General features: G+C 36.2%; 1 protein-coding gene across 3 annotated transcripts in view; it reads left to right on the plus strand.

Annotated features, from left to right (window-relative positions):
* Nucleotides 1-26796, plus strand: part of LOC108363536 (uncharacterized) — a 113353-nt gene extending 86557 nt beyond the window's left edge. For all 3 annotated transcript variants that reach the window (XM_017616924.1, XM_017616923.1, XM_017616925.1), the window contains one exon: nt 21819-26796. In XM_017616924.1, coding sequence (XP_017472413.1) covers nt 21819-25816 — 3998 coding nt within the window. In that variant the 3' untranslated portion in view covers nt 25817-26796. The remainder of the gene's footprint in view (nt 1-21818) is intronic.
* Nucleotides 26797-27597: the final 801 nt, after the last annotated feature.

Genomic DNA, 27597 nt, shown 5'->3' on the forward strand with positions numbered 1-27597 from the left:
TGCCGCCATTGGCTGTGTGTGCTGCTGAGGTGATTGCCGCCCTGTGGGGTGGTGGGGGGCATCGCAATTGGGGTCTGCGACCGAGCAGCGCAACACGGGCCCTCGAAGTTCCCAGTCCAATCTCGCGTGGTACGCAGNCAGATTGTAGGGGGAACCAGGAGTTGTTGGCGGCGGCGTGTGGGTGGTGGTGCGGTTGTGTGTGTTATGTGGTCTGTAGTGGCTGTGGTACGGTCTGTGGTGTTATTATGTTGGGTTTGACTCGATGCCAGCCCTGAGTAGGAGAATACGTAGTGAATGTAGCCCTATGGACGGACAACTTCTGAGATACTTCGCCGACCTAAACGGGGTTAGATCGCCGAAACAACAGCCCTTGGTCGAATGAAACCCGAGTCATTCCGGTACATAGAACCGGCTGTCGTGGGAATGGACATACTTTGTCAAAAGCTTTACTGAAATCGGTGTAAATTACGTCGGTATGAGCATTTTCTCTAAAACCGTTTGAGACATGAGTTGTAAACTCCAATAAATTAGTCACAGTAGATTTTCCTTTAGAAAACCCGTGTTGAGATTGTGTAATTGAAGAAGATATAGAATATGTCAGCTGGTTAACAATAATTGCTTCGAATAATTTGGGGATAGCGGAGAGTTTCGCTATGCCTCGATAGTTTTCTATAGACGACCTGCTGCCGTTTTTGTGAAGTGGTATTATGAAAGACTCCTTCCAGGCTGACGGAAAAACGCCATGTTTAAGTGACAAATTGAATAGAGTTGTTAAAGGCTCGCAGATGTTCTCAGCGCAGTTTTTAAGAAAACAGGTCGGAATATGATCAGGTCCAGGCCTAAATGACGCTTTTAAGGTTTTTAAAGAGTGTAAAACTTCATCGGAAGATATTACTGGAATATAAGCAGAGTTGATTGGACAAAGCTCGTACGGATAGTCTCCACTTATAGGGAAGTCTACAGAATAATTGGACCTAAAGAACCGAGCAAACATGTTGGCAATGAGTTGGCTGTCGCTAGATACAGTGTTGCGATAATGCATAGCGGACGGAAAACCATGTGCCTTACGCTTTGAATTTACGAAACCATAAAATGATTTAGGATTGTTAATTAAATTCTTCTTAATTTTACATAAATATGAATTATAACATTTCTTATTTAATGCAAAGTAGCTATGCCGCAAAACTGAGTACCTTAGGTAATCACTGTGTAAGCCCGTTCTTTTATACAGTTTAAAAGAGTGCGACTTTTTATTTTTCAATTTTTTAAGCTCTTTAGTGAACCATAATTGTATTGGTTCTTCATGAACAATATTACGTATTGGCACATACTTTCGAAACAAATTGAAAACAGTATCATTAAAGTGCTCAACGCTACGCTCCACGTCATCTCTATATATTGGCCAAGATAACTTTGAAAGTTCTTTGTTAATTTTCCTGAAATTTGCTTTCGCAAAAACATATCTAGTACTTGAACTTGACTTATTATTATGTATTTCATTTATGATTTCGTAGCTTAACTCAAGAGCAGGATGGTATGCATCTTCCGGCAAAACTAGGGGATCACACCGATTAATAGAGGCCTTCGGAACATCATCAACGTAAACGAGATCCAAGACCTTTCCAAACTTATTTGGACATATATTTATTTGTTTGAGGCAAAGTTCAGCCATTTCCTCCAGAAATACATTGTAACTATCTCTAGATGAAACTGGTACAACATCGGTGTCAATGATGTTCCATGAAATATGTGGCAGATTTAAATCGCCCAAAACAATCATAGAATCGGATGCCGTAAGCATTGCATTTACGGTCTCAAGTAAAGAAACTAGCTGCATATATACCGATACGGCAGAATTAGGAGGGATGTAGCAAAGAGCTAAATAAATATAAGTCTTTCCAGCCTGTACACGTATACATTTAAATTCGGTATATTCAATGACAGGAAGACTAACTTCCTCGGATGGTATCGATGAATGCACCGCAAAAAGAACACCACCGCCGATTCTGCCCACGCGGTCACTCCTGTATATTTGATATTCATTTGGAAGAATTTCGGAATTAAAAATATGAGGTTTGAGCCATGTTTCGGTCAAGGAAATAATATTATAATTGCAGTCAAAACCTTTTAAATATAAGTCAGTTAATTTGGTATTCAAACCTCTAACGTTTTGATAGTAAATACTTAAATTAGACTTGCGAGTTAGTTTTTTGAATCCGAATTAAGATTAGAAATTTTAGCTACGTTATTATTACTTTTATTAGGTTTATACTCAAACTCGCGAACAAACGCCCCGGTCGGCCAAAATGAACTATTTAGTAGTGAATCAAAATCTTCGGAAGCTACATCAATTTTAAAAGATGAAATATCGCGATCGTATTTAAAATTAAATTTACGAATAAATACATCTTTAGTTCTAATTTTAGTCGATATGTATGACTTTATATCATCCGAAGAAGTATCTTTAGCAAATCTAGAGACAAAGATTGATCTTCTCGGAGGAATTACAACCAACTTTTTGGTAATGATGTCTGATGTGCGGGGCTCCGAATTATTCGGAGGAACTAAGTTAGACAGTGGAGCTTGAGATGTTGATGGCAACACTGTTAAATCAACGGTTTGACTATTTTTAGAAGTAGACCTAGTGGATATGGCTTTAGAAATCGGAGGCTCCAATGCCTGAGGGCATGGAGAAGATAAATTAATAAGTTCTAAGGACTGGGATGGAGGATTTTTTTTACTAGAATCCGTGGCTGTCTTTTTAGGTGGACTAATAACATGCCCACCTTTATTTTCACGGCTATCTTCAGAGTGTGGAGGGTCGTCGAGACAAGTGAAAGATCTAAACATTTTTTCGTAATGCTTAAATTTCTCAACAAGCGCCGACAGATCCTTCCCGATCTCAGAAAAACCATTTCTGGACTGCCTGAAGAATTTAAATAAATCAACTTCGGTTGATCTACATTTTTGACAAGACCAACGAAGACCCTTACCCTCGTTAATAGCGTCTAATACTCTACCGCTCAAACCAGCACATTTTATATGGGCAATCCCATCGCAGAGCCAGCATGGCACATAGGAGTCGCTTTTAACGTGGCAATTGGTGTAAATACACGACATGTTTAAAATTATATTTATTTTTAGGTTTTAGAAGCAAAAAAGCAAAAACGGTTTTGAAAACGATGTATTAATCAGTGAACCAATCAGCTGGTAAATATCAGTTAGCGAACAGTTTTAAATGCACTGTATATTAGACACCTAATAAACACAACGCAAACAGCTGTGACAAAGATGAAACAGCAGAAATGACAAAAAGACAAAAAGAGCAAAATCAATGTGCACAAACAAAAACAATTGTACAACAACAATATATTATATGAAACAAAATACTCGGCACATGCAATTAAGAATATCAAGTTAAATTAATCAAATTTACGGGAAATTTTGATGTTTTACTTATCTTTAAATTGTGCACCAGAAGTTTATTAACACTTTTTTTAATTTTTTACTTTAATAAGCGTAAACAGCTTTATCAAACACAAAATTTAAACAGATCACAGAAAAACACAGCTTCACAGCTTGACGTTTGCGCTTTTGCTGGATGGATATATGGATGACATATTAATAACGACAAAAAATTTTGAGGAACATAAAATCATTTTACACGCGATACTGAAACGAATTAGTTATCGGGGTCTTAAGTTGAATCTATCAAAATGTAAGTTTGGCTATTATGAAATAGAATACCTGGGATATTCCGTATCTGCCAGTGGTATTACTTTGAGTGAGTCCCATTTCAGAGACATCAAGAAATACCCCGTACATAGCAATCAGAAAGAGTTACACTCTTGTATAGGATTGCTTTCGTATTTCAAACGTTTTGTTCCGTCGTTTTCCAAAGTTGCTAGACCGCTACTTAATTTATTGAAAAAAGGTACAGAATACAAATTCGACGAAAATTGCAGATTAGCATTTGATGAATTAAAAAGTAAGCTAATAGAACCCCCTGTGCTTGCCATTTATAATCCAGAGCGAGATACCGAATTGCACTGTGATGCAAGTGCCACCGGCTTCGGCGCCGTATTATTACAAAGACAGACGGACGGAAAGCTTCACCCAATAGCATATTTTTCGAAAACCACCACGACTGCAGAATCTAAATATCACAGCTTCGAGTTGGAAACACTCGCTATCATTTATGCCTTGCGAAGATTCAGAGTATACCTGGAGGGAATTCCATTCAAGATCATAACAGACTGCAACTCGCTCGCCATGACTTTGCAGAAGAAACAAATAAACAGTCGCATGGCAAGATGGGTCCTTGAGCTAGAAAATTATAACTATAAAGTTATACACCGCTGTGGTACCTCCATGGGGCATGTTGATGCCTTAAGTCGTTGCCAGATAGCTGCCGTAGATACGAATGAGGTAGATTTTCAAATACAAGTTGTACAAGAGCGTGATGAAAAGATTTGGCATATACGTGAACTTTTAGGAAAGGAAAATGTTGAGGGATTTGACTTAGTAGACGGCCTTGTTTGTAAGATATCTAAAAACGATCGAAAGGTTTTATACGTTCCAGAGCAACTAGAAAATAATGTAGCAAGATTAATACACGAAAAAGCCGGTCATCAGGCAGTGGACAAGACTTATGATAAAAAATGTCAATACTATAGGTTTCCAGGTATGCGTCAGAAAGTAGAGCACTTGATAAAAAATTGCCTAAAATGCATTATGTACGCCATGCCTATTCCATCCCGACAGAGACATTTGTACAACATTCCGAAAAAGCCGATTCCGTTCGACACCTTGCACATCGACCACTTTGGTCCCCTGCCGTCAATAAAATCGAAAAGAAAACATATTTTAGTGGTAGTTGACTCTTTCACAAAGTTTGTGAATCTATATCCGACAAACTCAACAAGCACTCGTGAAGTGACTGCGGCGCTTGAAAAATACTTTAATTATTATAGTAGGCCGAGGCGGATTATTTCAGACAGAGGCAGCTGTTTTACCTCGCTCGAATTTGAAGAATTCCTAATGAAACGAAACATAAATCACGTCACCTCAGGCCAACGGTCAGGTCGAAAGAGTTAACAGGGTAATTAAAACAATGTTGGGGAAGCTTAGCTATTCAATAGATCATGCTGATTGGTCTGGTAAGTTGTTGCAGGTAGAATACGCAATCAACAATTCTATCCATAGTAGTACAAAACAGACTCCTAGCATGTTGATTTTCGGCGTGGAGCAAAGAGGAGAGGTTATTGATGAATTCTCCGAATACTTGCAGGATAAGATAGCTGACGGAACTGGTAGGGATATAGACTCCCTTCGGTCTTGCGCTGCTGCATCAATAAAGAGCATGCAGGATTACAGCCAGGCTTATTTTTTAAAGCATAGCAGAGATGCCGAGAAATATAATGTTGGTGATTTCGTTGTAATTCGAAATGTAGATACTGCCGTTGGAACCGATAAAAAAGTTGTCCCAAAGTGTAAAGGTCGTTATGCTGTTCACAAGGTATTAGGAAATGACAGATACGTCATCCGAGACATAGATAATTGCCAATTGACGCAACTGCCATACGACGGCGTCGTTGAAGCAAATCGAATGCGTCAATGGTTAGAGCCCAGTGAAAGGATTGAACTCCATGAAAGGAAAGGCAATGCTAAAATAGAAATAGACTAATTTTAAGTTAATAATTCGTTGATCGAGGTCGATCAAGAGCCAGGTTGTTCGAGCTGTAAGAAGAACATATGTATACTTTGCTAAGAAAATGTCATGCAATCATCAATCAGATCAATGGCAACTCTGTTTTGAAGGATGTTCAGTCTTGTAATACAACCCTGTAAATACTTCCGGCCATTACAATTTGATAAAGCCGATAGCCAACACGTAGTGCCAGAAATAAAATCAAACGTTTTCTAAGTAATCTAAACCCCAGATGTTATCAAAAAAAATAAAATTGCTTACGAAATACACGAAAACTGACTCATTTGTATAGCAGTACTAGCGGTACCCCGGTGTGCTTCTCTACACCAAACATTGAGTGCTCCTCAACATTTTGCGATCTTCTTTGCGATAACATCATGTTCGCAAGACGCGTATGTCGGCCTATATTTGAACGACTGGATCGTGGCATAGGAACGAATTTGATAAATCGTATGGTAAACGCACTTTTTTTTAAAATAATTAAATGAAATTCACAATCGACAGTAAAAGAGCACTTGAAAAAACTTTATTCGAAGCCAAAGAACACAACACAGCCACAATTTTCCACAATGGTTTTGTTCACTATATGAGGAGAAATACCTGCATGGAAAATTTCCAGTGTACTCAAACTTTTCGTACGTAACGCTGCAACAAATTTGTGCAAAAATATTGAAATTGAAGAAAAAAATAAAATGAAATATGAATTAAGAACTATATTAAACACACGTGTTGATTCTCCAAAGTCTAAGATAGAAAGACCGAATATCAATGTACACCACCTTTTCGATAATACGATGAAATGACAGATATGTTGTGTTGTGGTGACTTTCATTCCATTGGCTCTACAAAATCCCTATTGAAAAACTTGCAGCCATGTTTATACTTGACTTAATTTATACGAAGAAAAAATAAACACAGCATATTATAGCAACAATTTTTCACTATGTTTTCGATTTTTCATGTATGTGCTGTTGTACCATATACGTGGTTCATGTGACAGACATAAACTGTCATATATCATGAACCGCTGAACCGACTTCGGGCCCACTTCACATAACCCATCTGCATGATAGTCCGAATATACCGTTTAAATTTGGTAGAATTCGTGCACTTATTTTTTTATTTAAGATGGGAAGTGCCACGCCCCCCTTTCCCAATACCGCATATTTTTCTCCATGAGTATGGAATTATTTCTATGTCTCTATACCAATTTCCAGTAATCTACTACAAATATTTCAAGAGATATAGCAGATGAAAATATGGGTGGTGCCACGCCCCCTTTTCCGAATTCGGGGAAACTTAACACAAACCATCTGCATAATAGCCCGACTATGCCGTAAAAGTTTGGTTGAAATCTTCTACTTATTTTTTATATATAAGATGGGAGGTGCCACGCCCTCTTTTCCAATACCGCCCATTTTTCATGATCACACCAAAAACGTTCACTTATTTTTATATTTTAGTTAGTATGGGTGGTGCCACGCCCCCTTTTCCGAATTCGAGCAAACTTCGCATAAACCATCTGCATGATAGATCGAATATGCCACATAAATTTGGTTGAATTCGGTGAAGCCGTTCTCGAGTTATAAGGTCACATCAAAAACGTGCACTTATTTTTATATATATATAAGAAGATATACATAAATAAGCGAATGTTCATACATAAGAAGAAAATTGTGCACAAGAAAATTAACGAATGCATCTTGAGTTGAAGTTTACTTACATAGCGCAATTTGGTCGGGAACACATGACCTAACAAATTCTTTAAATTTTCCGTATTTAATCTTTCAGAACTTTTAACGCGATTGTATCAAAAGTGAAAATAATTGGCTGAAGTTTTGTATCTAATAATAATAATAATAATGGATTGGCGCTTATACATATGTTAGTGTTTGGCCGAGTTTCTCCTCCGATTTGTGGCGTGCGTTGTCACACAAAGCGGAGGGACCTACAGTTTTACGCCGACTCCGAACGGCGATTGTATTTTTATGAGAAGCTGTTTTTCATGGCAGAAATACACACGGAGGTTTGCCATTGCCTGCCGAGGGACGACCGCTGTTAAGAAAAAACCCTTTTTCTATATTTTTTTTCGATGTTGCTTTGACAAGGGCTTGAACCCAGGCGTTGCGGAGTAGAAGCGCGCACTGCTTACCACTACACCACAGCGGCCGACAGTAGAAAGTTTTGTATCTGCATAAAGAAGAAACAGTGTTGCCTTACAAAACAAATAAACTACCAATCGGCCTTAAACTCGCACTGAAAAACTGGTCTGTAGTTTAAATTTAAACTGAGTTTAACTAAACTCAGTTTAGCATATGAAATCGGGTTTTGGGGCACAGTGTGCAATTCCATTTTGAACATACTTCAAAGACTGCAGTCGAAAATTTTACGCGCCATATGCGGAGCACCGTGGTACATAAAATATACGAATATCCACAAAGATCTTAATGTAAATACAGTGCTTGAGGACATAAGAGGGCTAAGCACGGTTAATGAACCATCCGAATCGACTAGCGAGAGACCTTCTTAGCCCGAGATATGCAAGAAGACGAAAAAGAAGGGATTTTTCTGATAATATCAAATGATGAGCAATATAATATATATGAATATCCGAAATGTATCAATTTCAGCTCTGAAACTCGTTCTTTCAGACCGACTACCTAACACCAGTGTCAGTGCGGCTCGGAAACTTGTCCTTTCCCACCGAACACAGCCTACTGGATTGTAATTACTTTAATATAGAGAAGCAAAGGTGCGGCGTGGAAACTAGTCCTTTCCACCCGCCCAGGCAGTGCGGCTATGGAACTTGTCCTTTCAGACCGCCTGCCCAGCACGATATCCAGCGATCCTGCTGCTCAGAATCTTGCCCATTCCGACAGCCGCAACAACTGCAATAAATATATATGAAAAAAATATACAAAATGTCTAAGCATTGACGCAGAAATTTTAAATTTAATGATAACTTGTAAGATTTAAAACTTTTTTTTTAGTTCCGAAAGAAAGATTCTATAAATAAATACATATACCAAAATAAAAATTCACGAATCATTTTATTTTATTTTCAATGACTGAAAAAAGGGTTTGAATTGCTGACTACAAAATAACATAAGCAACACTTTTGTTTTTTAAAGCAAGTAGTTCTTGGTCATTTTCCATACATTTGCTATTGCTTAGCTGCGACTGAAGACAAATAAATCAGCGAGAGCAGACAGCAAAAGCGAAATAAGACATGAAATCATTTGCTTAGCTGCGACTGAAGAAAAATAAATGAGCGAGACCAGACAGTAAAAGTGAAAGGAGAAATAAAATCATTTGCTTTTGCTTACAGCACAGTTGGTTTTTGCTTAGACAGTCAGCCGAAGTAACCAGTTTAGAAAAATTGCTGTTACTGCAGCAGCTCCCTAAGCAACGCGCAGTATCTACATACATATGTATGTTTGTATATATATACATATGTATGAAAGAAGCAAGCGTACTTCGATTAAGTATGTATGTACATATGGAGAATAACGCAGCAAGGAAAAAGCAAAAGCAAAAGTGAGAATACACCAAATTTACTGCTTGCAGCAGCTGCAAGTTTTTCTAAACCGGTTGCTTCGGCTGACTGTCGTAAGGGCGCTGTTACGCAGACGATCGTATGATCCCTGGTCACCAATTATTGCTTTCACTGCAAAACGAAAAAATTGAGGGCGAGCGAGAGAGCTGAACCGCATAACCAATCGGTTCAAATTTGACCAGCCGGATAAGACCGAATCATTGATCAAAAATGGGTTCGCTTGTGAATACGATTTACTATGTATTCCTTTTAGTAGCGAAATGGAGTATTTTCATACTATTGCTCCTTTTAGTAGCAGAATGGTACATTTTTGCTGCAGATGTATATAAAGTAGTACATATGCAGATTAAAAACAATGCTAGCAAACCTTGTTTTGTTTGCTTTTGACATGCTTTTATACACATACGTTTACCGTTTATTATTTTTTTCGTCATTTCATAACACAAATGGGGCATTCCAAAGTAACGGGTGGGATATTTTAACTCGTTTTCGCTCAAACTTTTAGTAAATTCTCTTTGACGATTGATTTGACGAGTGTCAAACTGTTAACATTTGATGTCAGATATCAGTTTATTACGAAAGTGATAAAGTGTAGAATTTAATTATATAATTTACACAGAAATTTAACAGTTTCCAAGCGTGACGGGTGGGACAACGATGACACCCGCTTCTCTGAGTTGTTGGATTCGTTTCCCAATTCTAGACAAACTATAAATATTCATAGCGGCTTTCTCGAATGTAGTTAGTAGAATGTTTAGTACCATTTTTGTTTAATGGCATTATTATCAAATAAAACACCTCTTTGAGGTAAAATTTTCGAGTGTCGAAAGCTGAACTAGAAACACAAAATTTATGAATTTCGTGACGAAAATTATACGAATTTTTTAACTGCCTTTGATACGTACGGAAAATCTTTTTTTTATTCATACGAATCGTTGCAAAAGTTCTGTGTTTTATTTTGTGTTTCTAGCAGTAAACGGAATTTCGCAACGTTCCAAATAAATAAAAAAAAGATTTTCCGTACGTTTCAAAGGCAGTTAAAAAATGCGTATAATTTTCGTCACGAAATTGATATCATAAATTTTGTGTTTCTAGTTCAGCTTTCGTCACTCGAAAATTTTACCTCAAAGAGGTGTTTTATTTGATATCAATAATCTAGACGTTTTAATTTTCTCAAATAAATTGCTTAAAATATTATCTAAATCTAAATTATGTATTCAAATCGATGTGTCCATTGAAACACATAATTTTTCGAATAAGGAATTAAGCGAAAAAGAATGATCATATCCTTTGTATTCGAAAAAGTAAAAATAAAAATATAAAGATATGATAAAAACTTATCAACTTGGTACCAACTTTGGATACAATAAACAACTGTCGTCGTCTGATACACTGAGGGAAATAATGCATAGTAAAAATGAATACTTTATATTTGATTATCGTTTAAAAATGTTCGTATTTAAAAATGATATTTTCATACAAAATTTATTGCGCACGTATTTGACTGTTAACACCTGAGTATATATATTAGTGTACATACGCACCCACGATCCAGAAAATAAAGGTCGCGCCATTCGCGGACCGCTAACCCTCTCTTCGTCGATTTGACAGCATCCACCTAATCGCTGACGTCATAAAATACTTTTGTTTACATTACCTGTTGACAACTTCATGCTNGATTGATTTGACGAGTGTCAAACTGTTAACATTTGATGTCAGATATCAGTTTATTACGAAAGTGATAAAGTGTAGAATTTAATTATATAATTTACACAGAAATTTAACAGTTTCCAAGCGTGACGGGTGGGACAACGATGACACCCGCTTCTCTGAGTTGTTGGATTCGTTTCCCAATTCTAGACAAACTATAAATATTCATAGCGGCTTTCTCGAATGTAGTTAGTNTTTGGCAATACTGCCTTTTGTCCGATGCTTCCTCTTTTTCTTGTCGAGTTCGTCTTGCTCTCTCATTCTGGTATTTATTGACGTCACGGCCAGTTGCTCTCAGCTCGATTGGCGCAATCTTGTATTCTATCATTCTTGATACGCACCCCAAGCATGCAGAGAGCCGCTCTGAGAGCAGTGACAACACACACATTCATACATAGGACATANTTATCAAATAAAACACCTCTTTGAGGTAAAATTTTCGAGTGTCGAAAGCTGAACTAGAAACACAAAATTTATGAATTTCGTGACGAAAATTATACGAATTTTTTAACTGCCTTTGATACGTACGGAAAATCTTTTTTTTATTCATACGAATCGTTGCAAAAGTTCTGTGTTTTATTTTGTGTTTCTAGCAGTAAACGGAATTTCGCAACGTTCCAAATAAATAAAAAAAAGATTTTCCGTACGTTTCAAAGGCAGTTAAAAAATGCGTATAATTTTCGTCACGAAATTGATATCATAAATTTTGTGTTTCTAGTTCAGCTTTCGTCACTCGAAAATTTTACCTCAAAGAGGTGTTTTATTTGATATCAATAATCTAGACGTTTTAATTTTCTCAAATAAATTGCTTAAAATATTATCTAAATCTAAATTATGTATTCAAATCGATGTGTCCATTGAAACACATAATTTTTCGAATAAGGAATTAAGCGAAAAAGAATGATCATATCCTTTGTATTCGAAAAAGTAAAAATAAAAATATAAAGATATGATAAAAACTTATCAACTTGGTACCAACTTTGGATACAATAAACAACTGTCGTCGTCTGATACACTGAGGGAAATAATGCATAGTAAAAATGAATACTTTATATTTGATTATCGTTTAAAAATGTTCGTATTTAAAAATGATATTTTCATACAAAATTTATTGCGCACGTATTTGACTGTTAACACCTGAGTATATATATTAGTGTACATACGCACCCACGATCCAGAAAATAAAGGTCGCGCCATTCGCGGACCGCTAACCCTCTCTTCGTCGATTTGACAGCATCCACCTAATCGCTGACGTCATAAAATACTTTTGTTTACATTACCTGTTGACAACTTCATGCTTGTCGCACCAAATTTAGTGGGTATTCAAAACGCGAAAATTTTTGAGTTTGGTGCTTAGCGCGTTTTTGGTGCTTTTGTTTTTAATTTGAAGATACCAAATTAGAAAATCTTTAAAAAATGGAAGCAAAATTCATAGCAATCGTAAGTGTGGTAAGCAACTTCACAAAAATTTAAACAAAATCATGGCACAGTGACAATCATAAGCGACAACAAAATATGTGACAGCACCTTCAATCATGCCAGAAGAAATCAACCGTCGTGCAAGAAACATTGATTTTTATTAATTTGAATCGGCATCCTTACAATAAAAATGTATGCATATAAGTCTATAAAATACAGCAATAAAAATTTGGTGCTTTTTCAAATTGAAAACTTGGCAATACTGCCTTTTGTCCGATGCTTCCTCTTTTTCTTGTCGAGTTCGTCTTGCTCTCTCATTCTGGTATTTATTGACGTCACGGCCAGTTGCTCTCAGCTCGATTGGCGCAATCTTGTATTCTATCATTCTTGATACGCACCCCAAGCATGCAGAGAGCCGCTCTGAGAGCAGTGACAACACACACATTCATACATAGGACATACATGTTTATCCGTACAAATCGCGTGCTGTGGTGTTGATGGATATTCAACATTTGAAAGCAAATTTATGTCTGGTTGTAGCTGAGTGCGCAAAGATGCTTGCCACGAGTTTTTGATATCCGGAGATTGTCAGGTTCGAATTCCACTGCAGGCAACATGCAAAGTAATTTTAGTTTGGTAGTTTTTGTCTTGATTATTCACTTCGCGGATGCTTTTTCAGTACGAACGCGGTCATTTTAATATGCGCGTAATTGAATTGAATATTTACCAATATACAGTACTTTCGTTGACGTTTATAGTTAAATCAATTACGTTTCTATTTGATTTTAATATTTTTTTCCCTCAGTGTAGTCTCGTAGTTTATTTTTGTTAAGATTTCTACCGGGTGTGGGGCGCACACATGTGCTTTTTTTAAGAAGTTTTACTTCTATCACGTGTACGTGCTATTAAACTAATGCTTTTTTCTCAAGTAGTTTTGCTCAGTGGCAATTTATACATATGTATGTAAGTAGTAGCGGCACATTGGGCGAACTAAATGCATTCATACATATTTATTTATGTACAACTGTAGGTAATATTGTACGCGTCTTTCCAGGTTGGTTAAGTGCGGGTGATAAACCCATGTAGCATAGTAAAATACCGGCAATTAAAATGGGGAAAAATGTTACAATTTCGGCATGTGAAAAAACTAAAACATAAATTGTGGCTTCCAAGACATGTACGAAGTGATTAGTGTAGGGTATTTTACGTATATGTTTTTATACTTGTTTAAATTCTTTATGTTCAATTTATGGTTCAATGAATTTGTTTGTTATCAAAAAGAAAATTTTTGATTAATCAATAAATAAACTTTCAACGAGATCAAACAAAAAAGGAAATCAATTTTTAATGAAATATCATATATTGATATATTGGTGATCCTGCNAAATGAAGTTAAGCCATCTCGCCGCCTATTTATTTATGATAAATCCAATAAATTTAATTTTTTAATCGATACTGATGCAATCGTTTCGGTCATTCCTTTTTCAAAATTCAAATCACATAAAAGAAATTCAGATCTTAAGTTGACTGCAGCTAACGGTTCTTCTATTAAAACTTATGGCACAAAACTTTTAAAAATTGATCTAGGTTTAAGGCGCGATGTTGAATTCCCCTTCATATTAGCGGATATTTCAACACCAATTATACGCGCTACNATTATAAAACATTTATCCATCATCGACAATATTGCATTCAAAGATTTCATAATCTTTCACAAAAGAAGACATCATGGTTCTAGACAATACAATCCTCTGATTCCTCCTGTTATTCTAAGAACAATGCTATTGAAAGAATTCAAATAGTCGCGACCTAAATACCTATTTATAGCTGCACTCATCAAACTAAACAATCATCAGCTATTGGAGTCGAATTGCTTGAACTAACAACGTATTCTTCAATAAATTGTGTATATTAAACCAAGGAAAGGCAACCGAAAAATAGTTAAATTAATCAAGCAAATTGCAGTCCTTAAGCAGTAACGTAAAGGCCAGTTTAATTATGTTTTTGTTTTAAATTAACGATTATCAATTCTACACAAAACAAATACTTATAATTGAAGCTAATATTTTAAAAATTAAACAAACAAAAACCTACAAATTTATTAAGAACCGAAACTCATTTTAAAACAAGTAAAGAGCGATAGCCGATCAGAACATCGAATTTCTTCTTTTTTTTTAAAGTTCGTGTCTGAAGTCTTTAGTTTATTTATTCAGCTGAATATTTTATAAGTTACTTTTAGACTTTATTTATTTATTTGTTTAAAAATAAAATTTATTAACAAAAAGAGATATATCAATCTACCATTTTTAATATAATTAAGTTTTAAAACCAAAATTTTTAAAAGATTTAGAATTATTAACTACAAATAATATAAATAATTTGATATTAATATAAATAATTGTTATTATCATTTATTTAATTTTTTTATATATTNATCTCCTTTACATTTAGTTCCTAAAAAAGAACCAAATGATTGGAGACCTTGTGGAGATTACAGAAGACTTAATTGCATTACTATTCCAGATCGTTATCCGTTACGTCACATTCATGATTTGACTTTTGATTTAAAAAATAAACAAATTTTTTCCGNACAGAAAATCAACATGAAAACCCAATACACACTTCAGACTTAAACATTTCACCAAATATACAAACTAATAGTTTTCCAAATGAAAACAACTTCAGTGCAAATTTATTAAAATCTATAAAGTTGCCCCATTTTTGGGAAGATTGTCCTGAAGCATGGTTTCTCCTTGTGGAAGGACAAATTCTAAAATTATTTATTTTATTAATCCGNTTTTTTCCGAAATTGATCTTGTTCGTGCGTATCATCAAATACCGATGGTTGAAGAAGGTATACATAAAACAGAAATTACTACACCGTTTGGAATGTTAANTCAGTGCAAATTTATTAAAATCTATAAAGTTGCCCCATTTTTGGGAAGATTGTCCTGAAGCATGGTTTCTCCTTGTGGAAGGACAAATTCTAAAATTATTTATTTTATTAATCCGCCTCCTTTGATTAACAAATATGAAACAATTAAGAAAGTTTTATGTGAAAGATTTTCTCTTAGCGAAGAGAAGAGATTAGAACAATTATTTTCAAATGCCGAACTAGGTGATAGGTCACCATCAGAACTTTATAGACGTATGAAATCTTTAGCAGGTTCAAAATCAATTGTNAGTTCGTACGGATGCCTTTTGGACTACGAAATAGTGCACAAACATTTCAACGTTTTATTAATGAAGTATTTTAAGANAAATACAAATTCATTTGACTTCTTGTAGTAATCAAAATACTGAAGAAATTTTTTCTCTTGCAGATAAATTATTTGATTGATTTGGTCTAAATCTTTTAATGTTGATAGTGTAGAAAATAATAATAATAATATTCTTGAACAATGCATTAGAAATTTAACTGAGTTGACTACAGCTATTTACTAAAATCTTAACAAANATTTTCTAAGTTATGAAATTTCAAGTGAAGGAATCAGACCTTCTGTCGAACGAGTTGAAGCAATAGTAAATTTTGAAAAACCACTTTGAATAAATAAATGAAAAAAATTTTTGGGCTTGGTTAATTATTACCATAGATATGTAAAAATGTTAGCAGCAGAACTTAGTCCTTTGTACGAAATGTTAACATTAGCAACTAAAAATAAACTTAAACAATTAAATTGGACAGAAAATACAACTAGGGCTTTTGAAAATGTGAAGAAACGTTTTACACAGAAGACTTTACTCACTCATTTTGATAAAAATGGTAAATTATCACTTGCTGTCGATGTATCGAATGTAGCAGTCGGTGCGGTTTTACAACAAATGAGTAATAACACTTTGGAACCACTTGCATATTTTTCAAGAAAATTATCCCCTACAGAAATTAATTACTCCACATTTGACAGAGAACTTTTAGCAATATACAAATCAATTAAACATTTTAAGCATTTTCTAGAAGGTAGAACATTCACTGTTTATACTGATCATAAACCTTTAACACATATTCTAAATTCTAAATCAGACAGATCACCTCGACAAATTCGACACTTAGAGTACATTGCACAATTTACAGACGACATTCAATACATTCCTGGAAAAGAAAACATAGTTGCTGATACCCTTTCACGTATTCCAGATGTTAACATGATTTTAGCCCAAAGACATAAATTTTCAAACATTATTCGAGGAACAACAAAAAGATCAAACACTTTATGACATAATATCTGACCAAAATTCCAACAGTAATTTAAAAGAAATTAATATTCCAGTACATAATCTTAATATTTGGTGTGATATTCCTCAACAACCTTTTAGACCATTTGTTCCCAATTCTATGAGAAAAATCATTTTTGATAAAATTCATTCTTTATCACATCCAAGTGTACGTACAACTAGGCGTTTGATTCAATCAAAATATTTTTGGCCTTATATGCGCAACGAGATAAATAATTGGACTTCTACTTGTATAAGTTGTCAAAAATCCAAAATTTCTAAACATACTAAGACGCCTGTGCAAAAAAATTAACATTCCATTTGGACGATTCGAACATATTCATATGGATCTTGTTGGTCCATTTTACCTGTGTCAAAAGAAAATCGTTACATTTTAACTATCATTGATAGACATACACGTTGGCCAGAGGCATATCGACTTAGAGATATTTCAGCTAATTCTATAGCAACAACATTTGTTCAAAATTACGTTCCTCGTTTGGGCATTCCACTTTATATAACAGTAGATCAAGGATCACAGTTTACATCAAAATGGTTCACAGAATTAACTAAATTGTTAGGATCTCACAAAATTCATACATCCCCATATCATCCTCAATCAAATGGAATGATTGAAAGATTTCATAGGACATTAAAGACTGATATTACTGCTTCGGAGGATTCTACTCACTGGTTTGAAATTCTTCCTTGGATATTATTAGGATTACGTACGTCTGTTAAAGAAGATTTAAAATGCTCTTCTGCAGAATTAGTTTATGGACAAAGATTAAGATTACCAGGTGAATTAGTTGTTACGAACAGTTATAATAATGAAGTTGATAATACAAATGAAACTCTTTCTAAGCTAAGAAAATATTTTTCAAATGTTAGATCAAAGGTTGTACATCACAATAAAGAATACTCTTTTATTTCAAAAATTTGGATACTTGTGAGTACGTTTTTGTTAAAGTTATTCACAAGTCAAATTTGCAATCACTTATGAAGGACCATTTAAAATTATTTCGAAAAATGACAGAGTATTCAAAATTCAACGTGGAAATATGATTAAAACGGTTTCAATAGATTTACTCAAACCTGCAAATATAATTTCGGATACAACAAAAAAATCTAATTCACCACCAATTCCAAAAACAAAAGAGAAAATAACATTTAACATTAATTAATTTATTTTTTTACTGGAGGGGGAGTATATGTAGGGTGTTTTACCTATATGTTTTTATACTTGTTTAAATTCTTTATGTTCAATCTATGGTTCAATGAATTTGTTTGTTATCAAAAAGAAAATTTTTGATTATTCAATAAATAAACTTTCAACGAGATCAAACAAAAAAGGAAATACAATTTTTAATAAAATATCATATATTGATATAATTAGGACAGCGGCATCCTTCAACTTGTCAACTCGCGGGAATTTCCCCGATTTGCAAGGAATTTCGGTTTAAGTGGCAACCGGGGAATGGGCAATTTTTTTCGGGGAACTGGGTATGTTATTTTTATATCTTAAAGTAACCAAATTAGACGGATATGTTAATTTTTAACCAATGGACCCTTTTTGGAGCGACATTTTTTCAATTTGAATCGCAATATCTCCACAACAAGAGTTTTCCCAGATATAAGCTATCAACCAGATGAAAGCTAAGGTTTTGGGCTAGACTTGGGGAAACTTAGAATAAAATCGACTCACCGGTTTTTGAGAAAATTCCCGAAATGTATATTTTCAGCTGCCCACAACGGCATACGAATCAAAACATCTTGGAACAAAACCTTGTTAGATTATTTTGTACTTTAATTCCTGAAAGTTTGAAAAAAATTAAATTAAGGTACGTACAGACGCCACATACATACCAAAGCATCTCGTAGTGGAGACGCGAACCAAAACACATTTACCTCTATATCTTTCCAACTAGTAGCCGGAGCGGAACATATAAGGATCGATAGAATAACACTAAATATGTTGGGTGTACCCACATGCCCCGTTAAACCGGCAAAAGCCCAAAAACGTTTTTTGTTTCGCAATACTTTAGCCTAATTTTTAAGAATCCGGTTAATCGTTTATGAACTTGAATAAATTTTCTGGACACACTCTGCAAGACCTTTCCAACGATATCTCAAACATGTCGATTGGACGTCTGGATAAAAACTTCCAAATCTCGTGTATATATAAGCGAGTCATTTCAGCATGCTACTGTGGCTGCTTTCGTCACTCGCGCGCACTGCCGTGCGCTGTGATATTTTAAAATTATAGTTTAAAAAACTAAAACCTCTCTATTATAATTTCCATTCGTACTGTCATCAGGTATGTAACTTGATAATAGAAATCGCTGCATCTTTTAGGCGCATCAATATTACATAGTTACATACCGAGCTAATAAAAGGGAAAAAAAAAGAAAACCTTAATTTGCTTGTGAAGGGTGGGACGAGTCACCTTTGAGGACACACAGTTCGTGGGTAAAATGAACGCTGATGATTTGATGTTAACATTTCTTATATTTTTATAGGGGGACCTAGTTTAAAAAATGGGAAACTTAAGAATTTGTATGTTACGTTAAAAAATACACATTTTGCTGTGACGGGTGGGCAATAAGCATTTTTTTAACGTTATAACTTTTCACCATAAATGTATTTTTCTAATAACTTTAAAGCTACTGAATTGTTCTTTCTTTTTGGATAATTATTGTTTGCATTGCCACCTTTAGTGAAGGGGGAATGCCTTGAAAACTTGATGCAAACATATTACAGTATATTATATATGCATTTATAACAATAAAATAGAGAAAATAGTGAAATATAAATGGAAAATGGATATTTCTAAAGATTTATTCTACCTGCTTTACTGTTTTCACAGATTTAAACACAATTTATTTAATAATTTTTTTTTTATCTGAGGTGTCGTCTTCGCTGGAATAGCTTAAATGTATAATGTAGTAAAAAAAAAATTACCAAAGAAATACAACTGTGCCAAAGAAATACGCTGGTCATTTGACCCTCTGCATAACAGCATGTTGGTCAAAGAGAGTAAGAATGGAAAAAATTTGAGAAAAAGTGACGTGACCAGACCTAGATCTAAAGTGCGATGAACTCAAAAAAAATGTATGGCGATTTTTTTGCATAAATCAATTCATAGGACTTACATCCTATTAATGCGATTAAATTTTTTTTATGATTACATACATTAACTAAAAAACTACTATCATACCTGTTTTTGTGTTAAGTGCGTTGAGTCTGTACGATCCACAAGCAGTTATATTTTCCTCTGAATTTTGAGTTAGCTCACTTTAGATCAGGTGTGCGATATGATCGTCTGCGTAACAGCACCCTAAGCAAAAACCAACTGCGCTGTAAGCAAAAGCAAATGAGTTCATGTCTCTTTTCGGTTTTGCTGTCTGCTTTCGCTGATTTAATTTTCTTCGGACGCAGCTAAGCAAATGAATTCATATCCCCTTTCGCTTTTACTGTCTGCTTTCGCTGATTTATTTTTCTTCAGTCGCAGCTAAGCAATAGCAAATGCATTGAAAGCAATTTGAAACCCTGCTGAAAAGTAATCAATGAGTCGGTTATTTTATGCTCAAAAAATATATGGCCAACTTTGCATTTTTTGTTGCCTTAAAAATAAGTTACTTGGTCAAAAGAACAATGTCAAGATTTTTCTACAATGAGACAATAGCGGTGCGACATTTTTTTACTATTTTTTTTTTTTCTGAAAAAATCTGAAAACTTTTGGTGATTTCGTTTCTACCAAAAAGTTTTGCCTTTTGATTGCCCTTTTCTCTTTTCATGTCCGATTCTAAATTAAAGGCAAATGGTGAGAAAATTTGGTGGTCGTTTCTTAAAATGTCACACTCTTGTAAGGCACAAAAAGCACATTCTCTGCCCTGTGAAGCTTTGTCAGAGGAGATGGTTGCCCTGAAAATTATATGGTTGTTTAAAACGACTATATGAAATGCGTGAGCTAGACAAGGCCAAGAAGACAAAAACATGTCTTTATACAGGGTTGAGTGCAACATCAAACACATTTTGCATCGGGGAAGGGCAACATTTTTTGGAAGGAACGAAATCACCATTCATTTACAAACTCTTGAATAATCGCTTTCGCAAGGTATTGAACTTTGAAACTTAACATAACAGATGACCTGATTGTATAATCGAAATGTCTTTGTCCCATCAAAAAACAAAAAGTGAGCGTGAGTGTGGAAAAGCAACAATAATTTGAAAAAATGGTAGAAGTGATAGCTATTTCGGAAATCACCACATTTCCTTATCAGGCTTCTTTCAGTAGGATTCGAACCGACGNCCACTGACTCAGCCAGTTGCCTACGCACTGTGCTAAGTTCGCCTTGTTAATTCTTGCTGCTTATTTCCACTATTTCACTTGTTTAGCCAACTACAATCAAGCGCGGCTATTCCGCTGCAATTCACTTGATCATGTGGTTATTGGTTTTGTTGGTTTTTGTTAATATTTCTATTATTAGAATGTGTAACTTTTTAGGTGTGCTCGTCCTTAAGTTATTTGTTTTTGTTATTTTATGGACTTATAACAATTATATTCAACAATTTTTATTGAGCTTGAGGCCGTTTTTAATGAAAACGTAATGAAATAGTGAANTTAACTTTTAGGTGTGCTCGTCCTTAAGTTATTTGTTTTTGTTATTTTATGGACTTATAACAATTATATTCAACAATTTTTATTGAGCTTGAGGCCGTTTTTAATGAAAACGTAATGAAATAGTGAAAATAAGCAACAAGAATTAACAAGGCGAACTTAGCACAGTGCGTAGGCAACTGGCTGAGTCAGTGGGATCGTCGGTTCGAATCCTACTGAAAGAAGTCTGATGAGGAAATTTGGTGATTTCCGAAATAGCCATCACTTCTACCATTTTTTCAAATTATTGTTGCTTTTCCACAATAAGTTTTCATTAAAAAACGGCCTCAAGCTCAATAAAAATTGTTGAATATATTTGTTATAAGGCCATAAAAAACAAAAACAAATAAAAAGTGAGCTTTTAAAATAGATCTAATTTTTACTGATCACACATCAAAAAATCTGTAAAACAAAAAACAAATGCATATTGCGCAGTGAGAAACCTAGTTACCTATTATTATTATTATTATTATTATTATTATTATTTGAGATCTTTGCTATAAAGCATTATAATATCTTTCTGATATATGTATTTTTTTTTAATTTTGCAGTACCGAATATTCTGAAGAAAATCAATGGGCAATTACCTACTATTCCAATGTATCCCGGCGACATTCCTTCATACTCTCCACCAGCCCGTTCATTTTTCACACCACCATTACCACCAGAATATCAGAATCCGTTCGCTGATAAACCTACCTTACGCGGCACAAATAATGAGGGTATTATTTCAAACTCAGGCACATACATAAACAGGCGACCAATACCACCTCCGAGTTTAATGCCCGGTCATGAACGCATACCGTTTCGTCCACCTGATCTGGCAGCATCAACTGGCGGTAGCACACAAGATGGCTTTGTTCCCGTTGTATCTATTGGAGACAATGGTAGCGTTACTAACGTACCCTTGGGTGCAAATACAGATGCGGAGAGGAAGAAAGCGCTGAATACTCCTTCGCAGAGCAACGGTGGTTATGGCAAATCAAACGCGGACGTGTCTAATGTTGGAAGTATTATACAAACGTTAACGAACGATCATAGCAAAAACTTCTATGGCAGCGGCGGCAACTCACAAGAGGCGCCTGTACAGAATAACAACTCGGCCCAACAACATAGTACAAGACAAGAAGTTTTGCCAAGTATACGCCGTATTTTAAGTGGCTCCAATGGAAATAAAGGTGAAATCCCAGAAGTGCTCCTAAAACAAGTCACCTCCCGTCCGATTGTTAATTACAACCAGCCACCATCATCGCCAGTTGTGCTCTTGGATGGTGGTAATACGGCTCAACAAGTTGAAGGCGGGGAAGATAGTGGAATATCAAGTAGCTCAAATATAAATAAAAGTAAAAATAGTCCAGCCTTGGCCAGTGATGATACGGAAACTAGAACTGAAGTCAGTGAAAATAAATTTACGGGAAAGTCCAACATGTATAATAACCACACCTACTCTGGAATGAATAGCAGTAGCAGTATTAGTGGAGGTTCGCGCGCTGGTAGCTCTACGCCGGCAACAGCGGCTGCAATTGGTGGAGAGCTAGCCGCAGCTGCGGCAGCCGCCGCTGCCACGTCAACGACTTCAACAGCGAGTAGCCCAACAATCGCTAAGAGCCCAACATTGTCAGCAACAGCTATAAGCGGTAATATCGGCAGCGATGCTGGCTCCTCGACGTCGTCTTCAACAGCTGCTGCCGCATCTTCACACTCTACATGGGCCGTTGCATGGAACATTCATGTTTATTTTTCTGTTGTACTCTTCACAATTTTGGCAGTTTACTCTTTATACAAAGTACTCACCTACAATAAGTTGACACACCTGTTTTCACAATCATATTTTATGTGCATTCATTTAGTACTGATTGTGATATGTTCCGCACGAATCTTCTATCTATGTTATGATGCATACAATATTCATGCTACTTTTAATTTGTTTGTTTCTGAGTTACTACTGAACTTGCCGGCAACATTCTTGACAATTTCATTTTCAGTTCTCATTCTTTACTTATTTTTAAAGGCACTGAACCATAAGAACAATCGATACTCTGCACTCATACGCCCGCTAACCGTTGTGGTAGGCTGTGGTGTGCACGTAGTTCTCTGCATTACACTGCATTATGTCGAATCGTACACCCTGCAAAATCAACAGGAACAACAACTGTTATATCAACAACAACAGCAACAGCTGCTCCACAGACGTCAGCAGCAGCAGCAACAACTTTTGCACCAGCATCACCACCAGCTGCAGCAGCAGCAATTTGTAGCAGCGGCAGCAACTCATTTATTGGTGTCTACAAATGCCGGAAATGTACATTCAGCTCTTCTAATGCAATCGGTCTCGGCAGCTGCAACGGCAGGTAATGTTGCGAGCAACACTCCTCCGCCAAGGGTGCTTTCTCTTATATGCCAGATTATATATATTTTTGTATGTCTTTTCCTCGGTATATTGTACCTTTATTTATACCGCATTTTGAAGCGTATACTTCGCAGCAAATCTCAAAATTATATACACGGGTATCAGAATCTTTCATACGCTATACACATCACTATAGCGACGGCGCTACTTTTTGTCCTTTTAGCTGCTTTGCAAATATTTGGGGCAATTAGTATATCCACAACACGGCCCCTTATACAACAATTGACTTCTGAAATCGATTGGTTACAGTGGGGTTATCAATTCTCTTTACGGTTGATCGAAATATCAATTATTACTTTGCTTTCGTGGGTGGCCGGCTTAAAAACAAGCGGGGGCGGCAGTGGTGGTGGTACAGCTGTTACTTCAGTGAGTAATGGCGATGCGCGTTATGGCATAGCCAGTGGTAATGGTGGTACCAGTGTAGTGTTCGGCGGCGGCACAGTAAATCATAATCGAGAGAAATATGCCCATCATCACTTTCACCACAATCACTCAAATGTGGCAGGGTTCTTTTTGCCGTGTACCTCTAGTTCCAGTCAGGAACAGTTTGAGACAGACTATCCAGCTGTGTGTAATGCGAATACAAACCTTCATACATATACAATGCGCACTGGCAAACTTATTTATGACGACAGTTTTGCACTGAATTCTCTCTCTGGCAATGGCCAGTCTCAACTGACCAGTAACAGCGCTATTCCCACTGGTTCTGGCAGCACACGAAATGCTGGAGAATTCCAGTTACAAGCGCAACCGACATACCAACGTCCATACGACTCAGGGTCCCTGAACAGCGCTATAGCGAACCATAATGCAAGTGAATATGGCACGCAGAGTACGCTAGCTGGTGGCGTACGTTACAGCCACGAAGCACCTCAGTATGCAGACTATTTAACAGATACGACAACCGATCATTATGAAAATCCAAACTTTGACCTTTGTGGTTCCGTTAGTGGTTCAGGTTTTGGCGTAGCCTCAGCAAACCCAAGTGGAATACAAAAATTTACAAAAACCTCAACAACTTCCACTACGGCTAGTAGTAGCGGTGCATCCGGTTCATCGGCAGCCTCACAGCAGCATATGCTGCTTCTCCAAAGTGACAGTTGCTATTCGGAACCCTTACAACCCCCTCATACAACCAGTTATGACTTCAATAACTTTGAAAGACCACATTTGGTAGCTGGTAGCACCAGCAAACCTGCGGATTGTTGGTCAGAATCACATTCCACAGGTCAACCAATTCCTCGTGTCGAAAACCATAAAATCAATCGTGAAAGGAAAATCCATACAACATTGGATCGCAATGCTTATGAAAACCCAGAGCGGCGTAGCTCGAACTCTACGCATTCTTGTGCGTCAAGCACTAGTCGCTATGGTGGTTACAATTCCTTTGATCGTGGCATCTACAACGGCGTTCGTAAAAGTGGCACTTTAAATAACATCGGTGATAGCGGCAATTGTGGTGACCATGGGCCTGGTATAGGAATTCTGCATGGTCGCAATTCATCCTCTTCATCAGCTGCCTCGTCGAATATATCAGCACAACGTACATCTGGCGCGCAGACATTAGCACTAGCCTCAGAACGGCACCATCAGCAGCAGCAGCGTAGTGTCCGTTCCAACATGGGCACAGGTGTGGCACGTGAGCGCGATCATGACCATGATCATGATCGCGAGCACGAACACTTATTTAGTCGTTCATCTCTTGACCATAACAGTACTCAGCAGAAAAACCACTCGCAGCGTCAGCAAAACTCCGATGATGACATGATGTTATCAGGCAGTAATGTAGAGCGCTCTAACTTAATTGATAATGAAGATGGTTCTTGTATTACAAATAGTAATAGCACAACATCATTTTGCGGTGTCCGAAACCATTTGAACGATATCAATGTTCCAAACAGTAACACAGCCGACCAATTGGTTGGCAAAATCCATTTGAAAAGTAGTACTCATTCCACATCCAGCACTTCGAATGCATCCGGCACTTCGTTGACTGCTTCAGAAAGCATCAGCATCCGTGGCAGTGGCAATGGCACTGCAATGCTTGTAGCCGAACACGGGTTTGTTCGCTTTCGCGCCATCGACGATATGAACAACGCACAGGGCATAGGCATACACAACGCCTCCATACGCAACTAAAGTCCTCGATGAAATGTTTTCGTTATTTGAAATTACTGCTCCGGGGATGCTATGTTCGACAGGAATTACAATTAAAAATTCTACAACGTATAGAAAAGTACATAGCAGTCAGATTACGTTATGTAAATATATACCAGTGAATCAATTAAGCTTAGGTCCAAGGTGGTCGCCGTGGCAGGTTAGAAGTGCGCACTACACTCTCCCGAATATATATCTGACGTGGAAAACCTCTTAAAATCCATCTGCCGTTCAGAGTATACTTACAACTTCAGTGTTTGACTAGAGGCACACCACGATAATGTAATATATTGTAGGTCCAATTTAAATAATATATATGTACATTTGTATACATAAAAGATGTTCGCGGACTGGATAAGACGTGTGATTTAGCTCGTTATATTGTTGAAAAAGAAAGTGGTTAACGTCGAAACCCAGTTATTTTGCTTGAAGACATCAAAATGCATTCGCTTGTTCATCTTGCTAGTTATAATAACAGCCAAAATCTCACTGTAGTCCCAGGAAATACAACATACGTAGAGGAACAATCTCACATTTAGGGACTATTGGGTCCCTTGTAATCGCTTCAGAGCAAAGAAAAACGCAAAATAACAACACATGGGGCACATATTCCCCAGACCTTCATGTTCCCAAGTTAACTGAGAGCATAAAGATTTTTCTTATTGGCACATTTCCCCACTCCACTTTATGAACAAAGCGCCGTTTTTTTATATGGTTTTATAATATTGTAAATAGTGGAATGACTTATACCCATTTCACAGCCAATTTCTTGTAAACTTTCTTTCCCATTGCACCCTTAAATTATTTTTGTCCCTAATTATAATTGATTCACTATATGAATGATCTCTGCGAATAGCGTTGTAAACGACAATTTTCTGAAAACTAGTTTTTAACCTTAAAGACATAAATGTACATATTTTATTTTCTAAAGGCAAGTATCTTAAAGCCTCATATAACGAAAACGAAATCAAATGACTTTATGGGCGTAATTAAACACGTTTTTTTTTTTCATTCTTGTAAAATGATCACCCTCATTGCGAGAGTCGTGTCGAATGCCAGTCGTTTTTCGAGAGTCGAATCGTATCGAAAATTGCACGTCATTGCCTAAAATTTCCACTCGACTAGTGTATTAAAACGGAAAAACTTGGCAGTACTGTATAGTTTTCGACGATTTTGGTCGTTTACTTATTTCATTACGACAATAGACAATGCTACTGTTGTCGAGTCGTACAATTTAGCCTATTTACGACCTACGCAATGAGGCTGTATAATTTTGTCGCTTGCATCGTTATGCGCAGCGACCATTCCCATGTTGCTCATAAAATGCTCATTCTCTTTTGCTACAGCCAAATATTTTTAAGGATTTATTATAACTACCTGAAGCAACAAAACACTTTTGTGATACGAATTTTTAGGTATTGTAAAATTTCGAAGGCAGCTGATCTTGAGAAATCCGGTAAATGGGGCGAGTTCCTACTGTACACAGTAGAGTTTCTAAAGTCATTGTTTTCCTTGCACTTATTTATTTTTTCATTTTAAATAATCCTTTGTGATAACGGACTTCCGAAACTTTGTTTTGTACTTGTACATTTACATCTTTCTCAGCGATGCAAAACAAGGAATAACTAGGGGTTTTCCATTCACATTTTTTAACACACTTTTAATAACACACTTTTTTTCCCCCGTACTTTTTCTGAATGCATGCCAGACTTATTTTATACTTTTTCACGACAAAAAGGCGTCATGACATTTCAAAAAAACAA

This window comes from Rhagoletis zephyria, unplaced genomic scaffold (genome assembly GCF_001687245.7).
Source record: "Rhagoletis zephyria isolate East Lansing unplaced genomic scaffold, Rhagoletis_zephyria_1.1 Rzeph_scaffold_01298, whole genome shotgun sequence".
NCBI lineage: Eukaryota > Metazoa > Arthropoda > Insecta > Diptera > Tephritidae > Rhagoletis > Rhagoletis zephyria.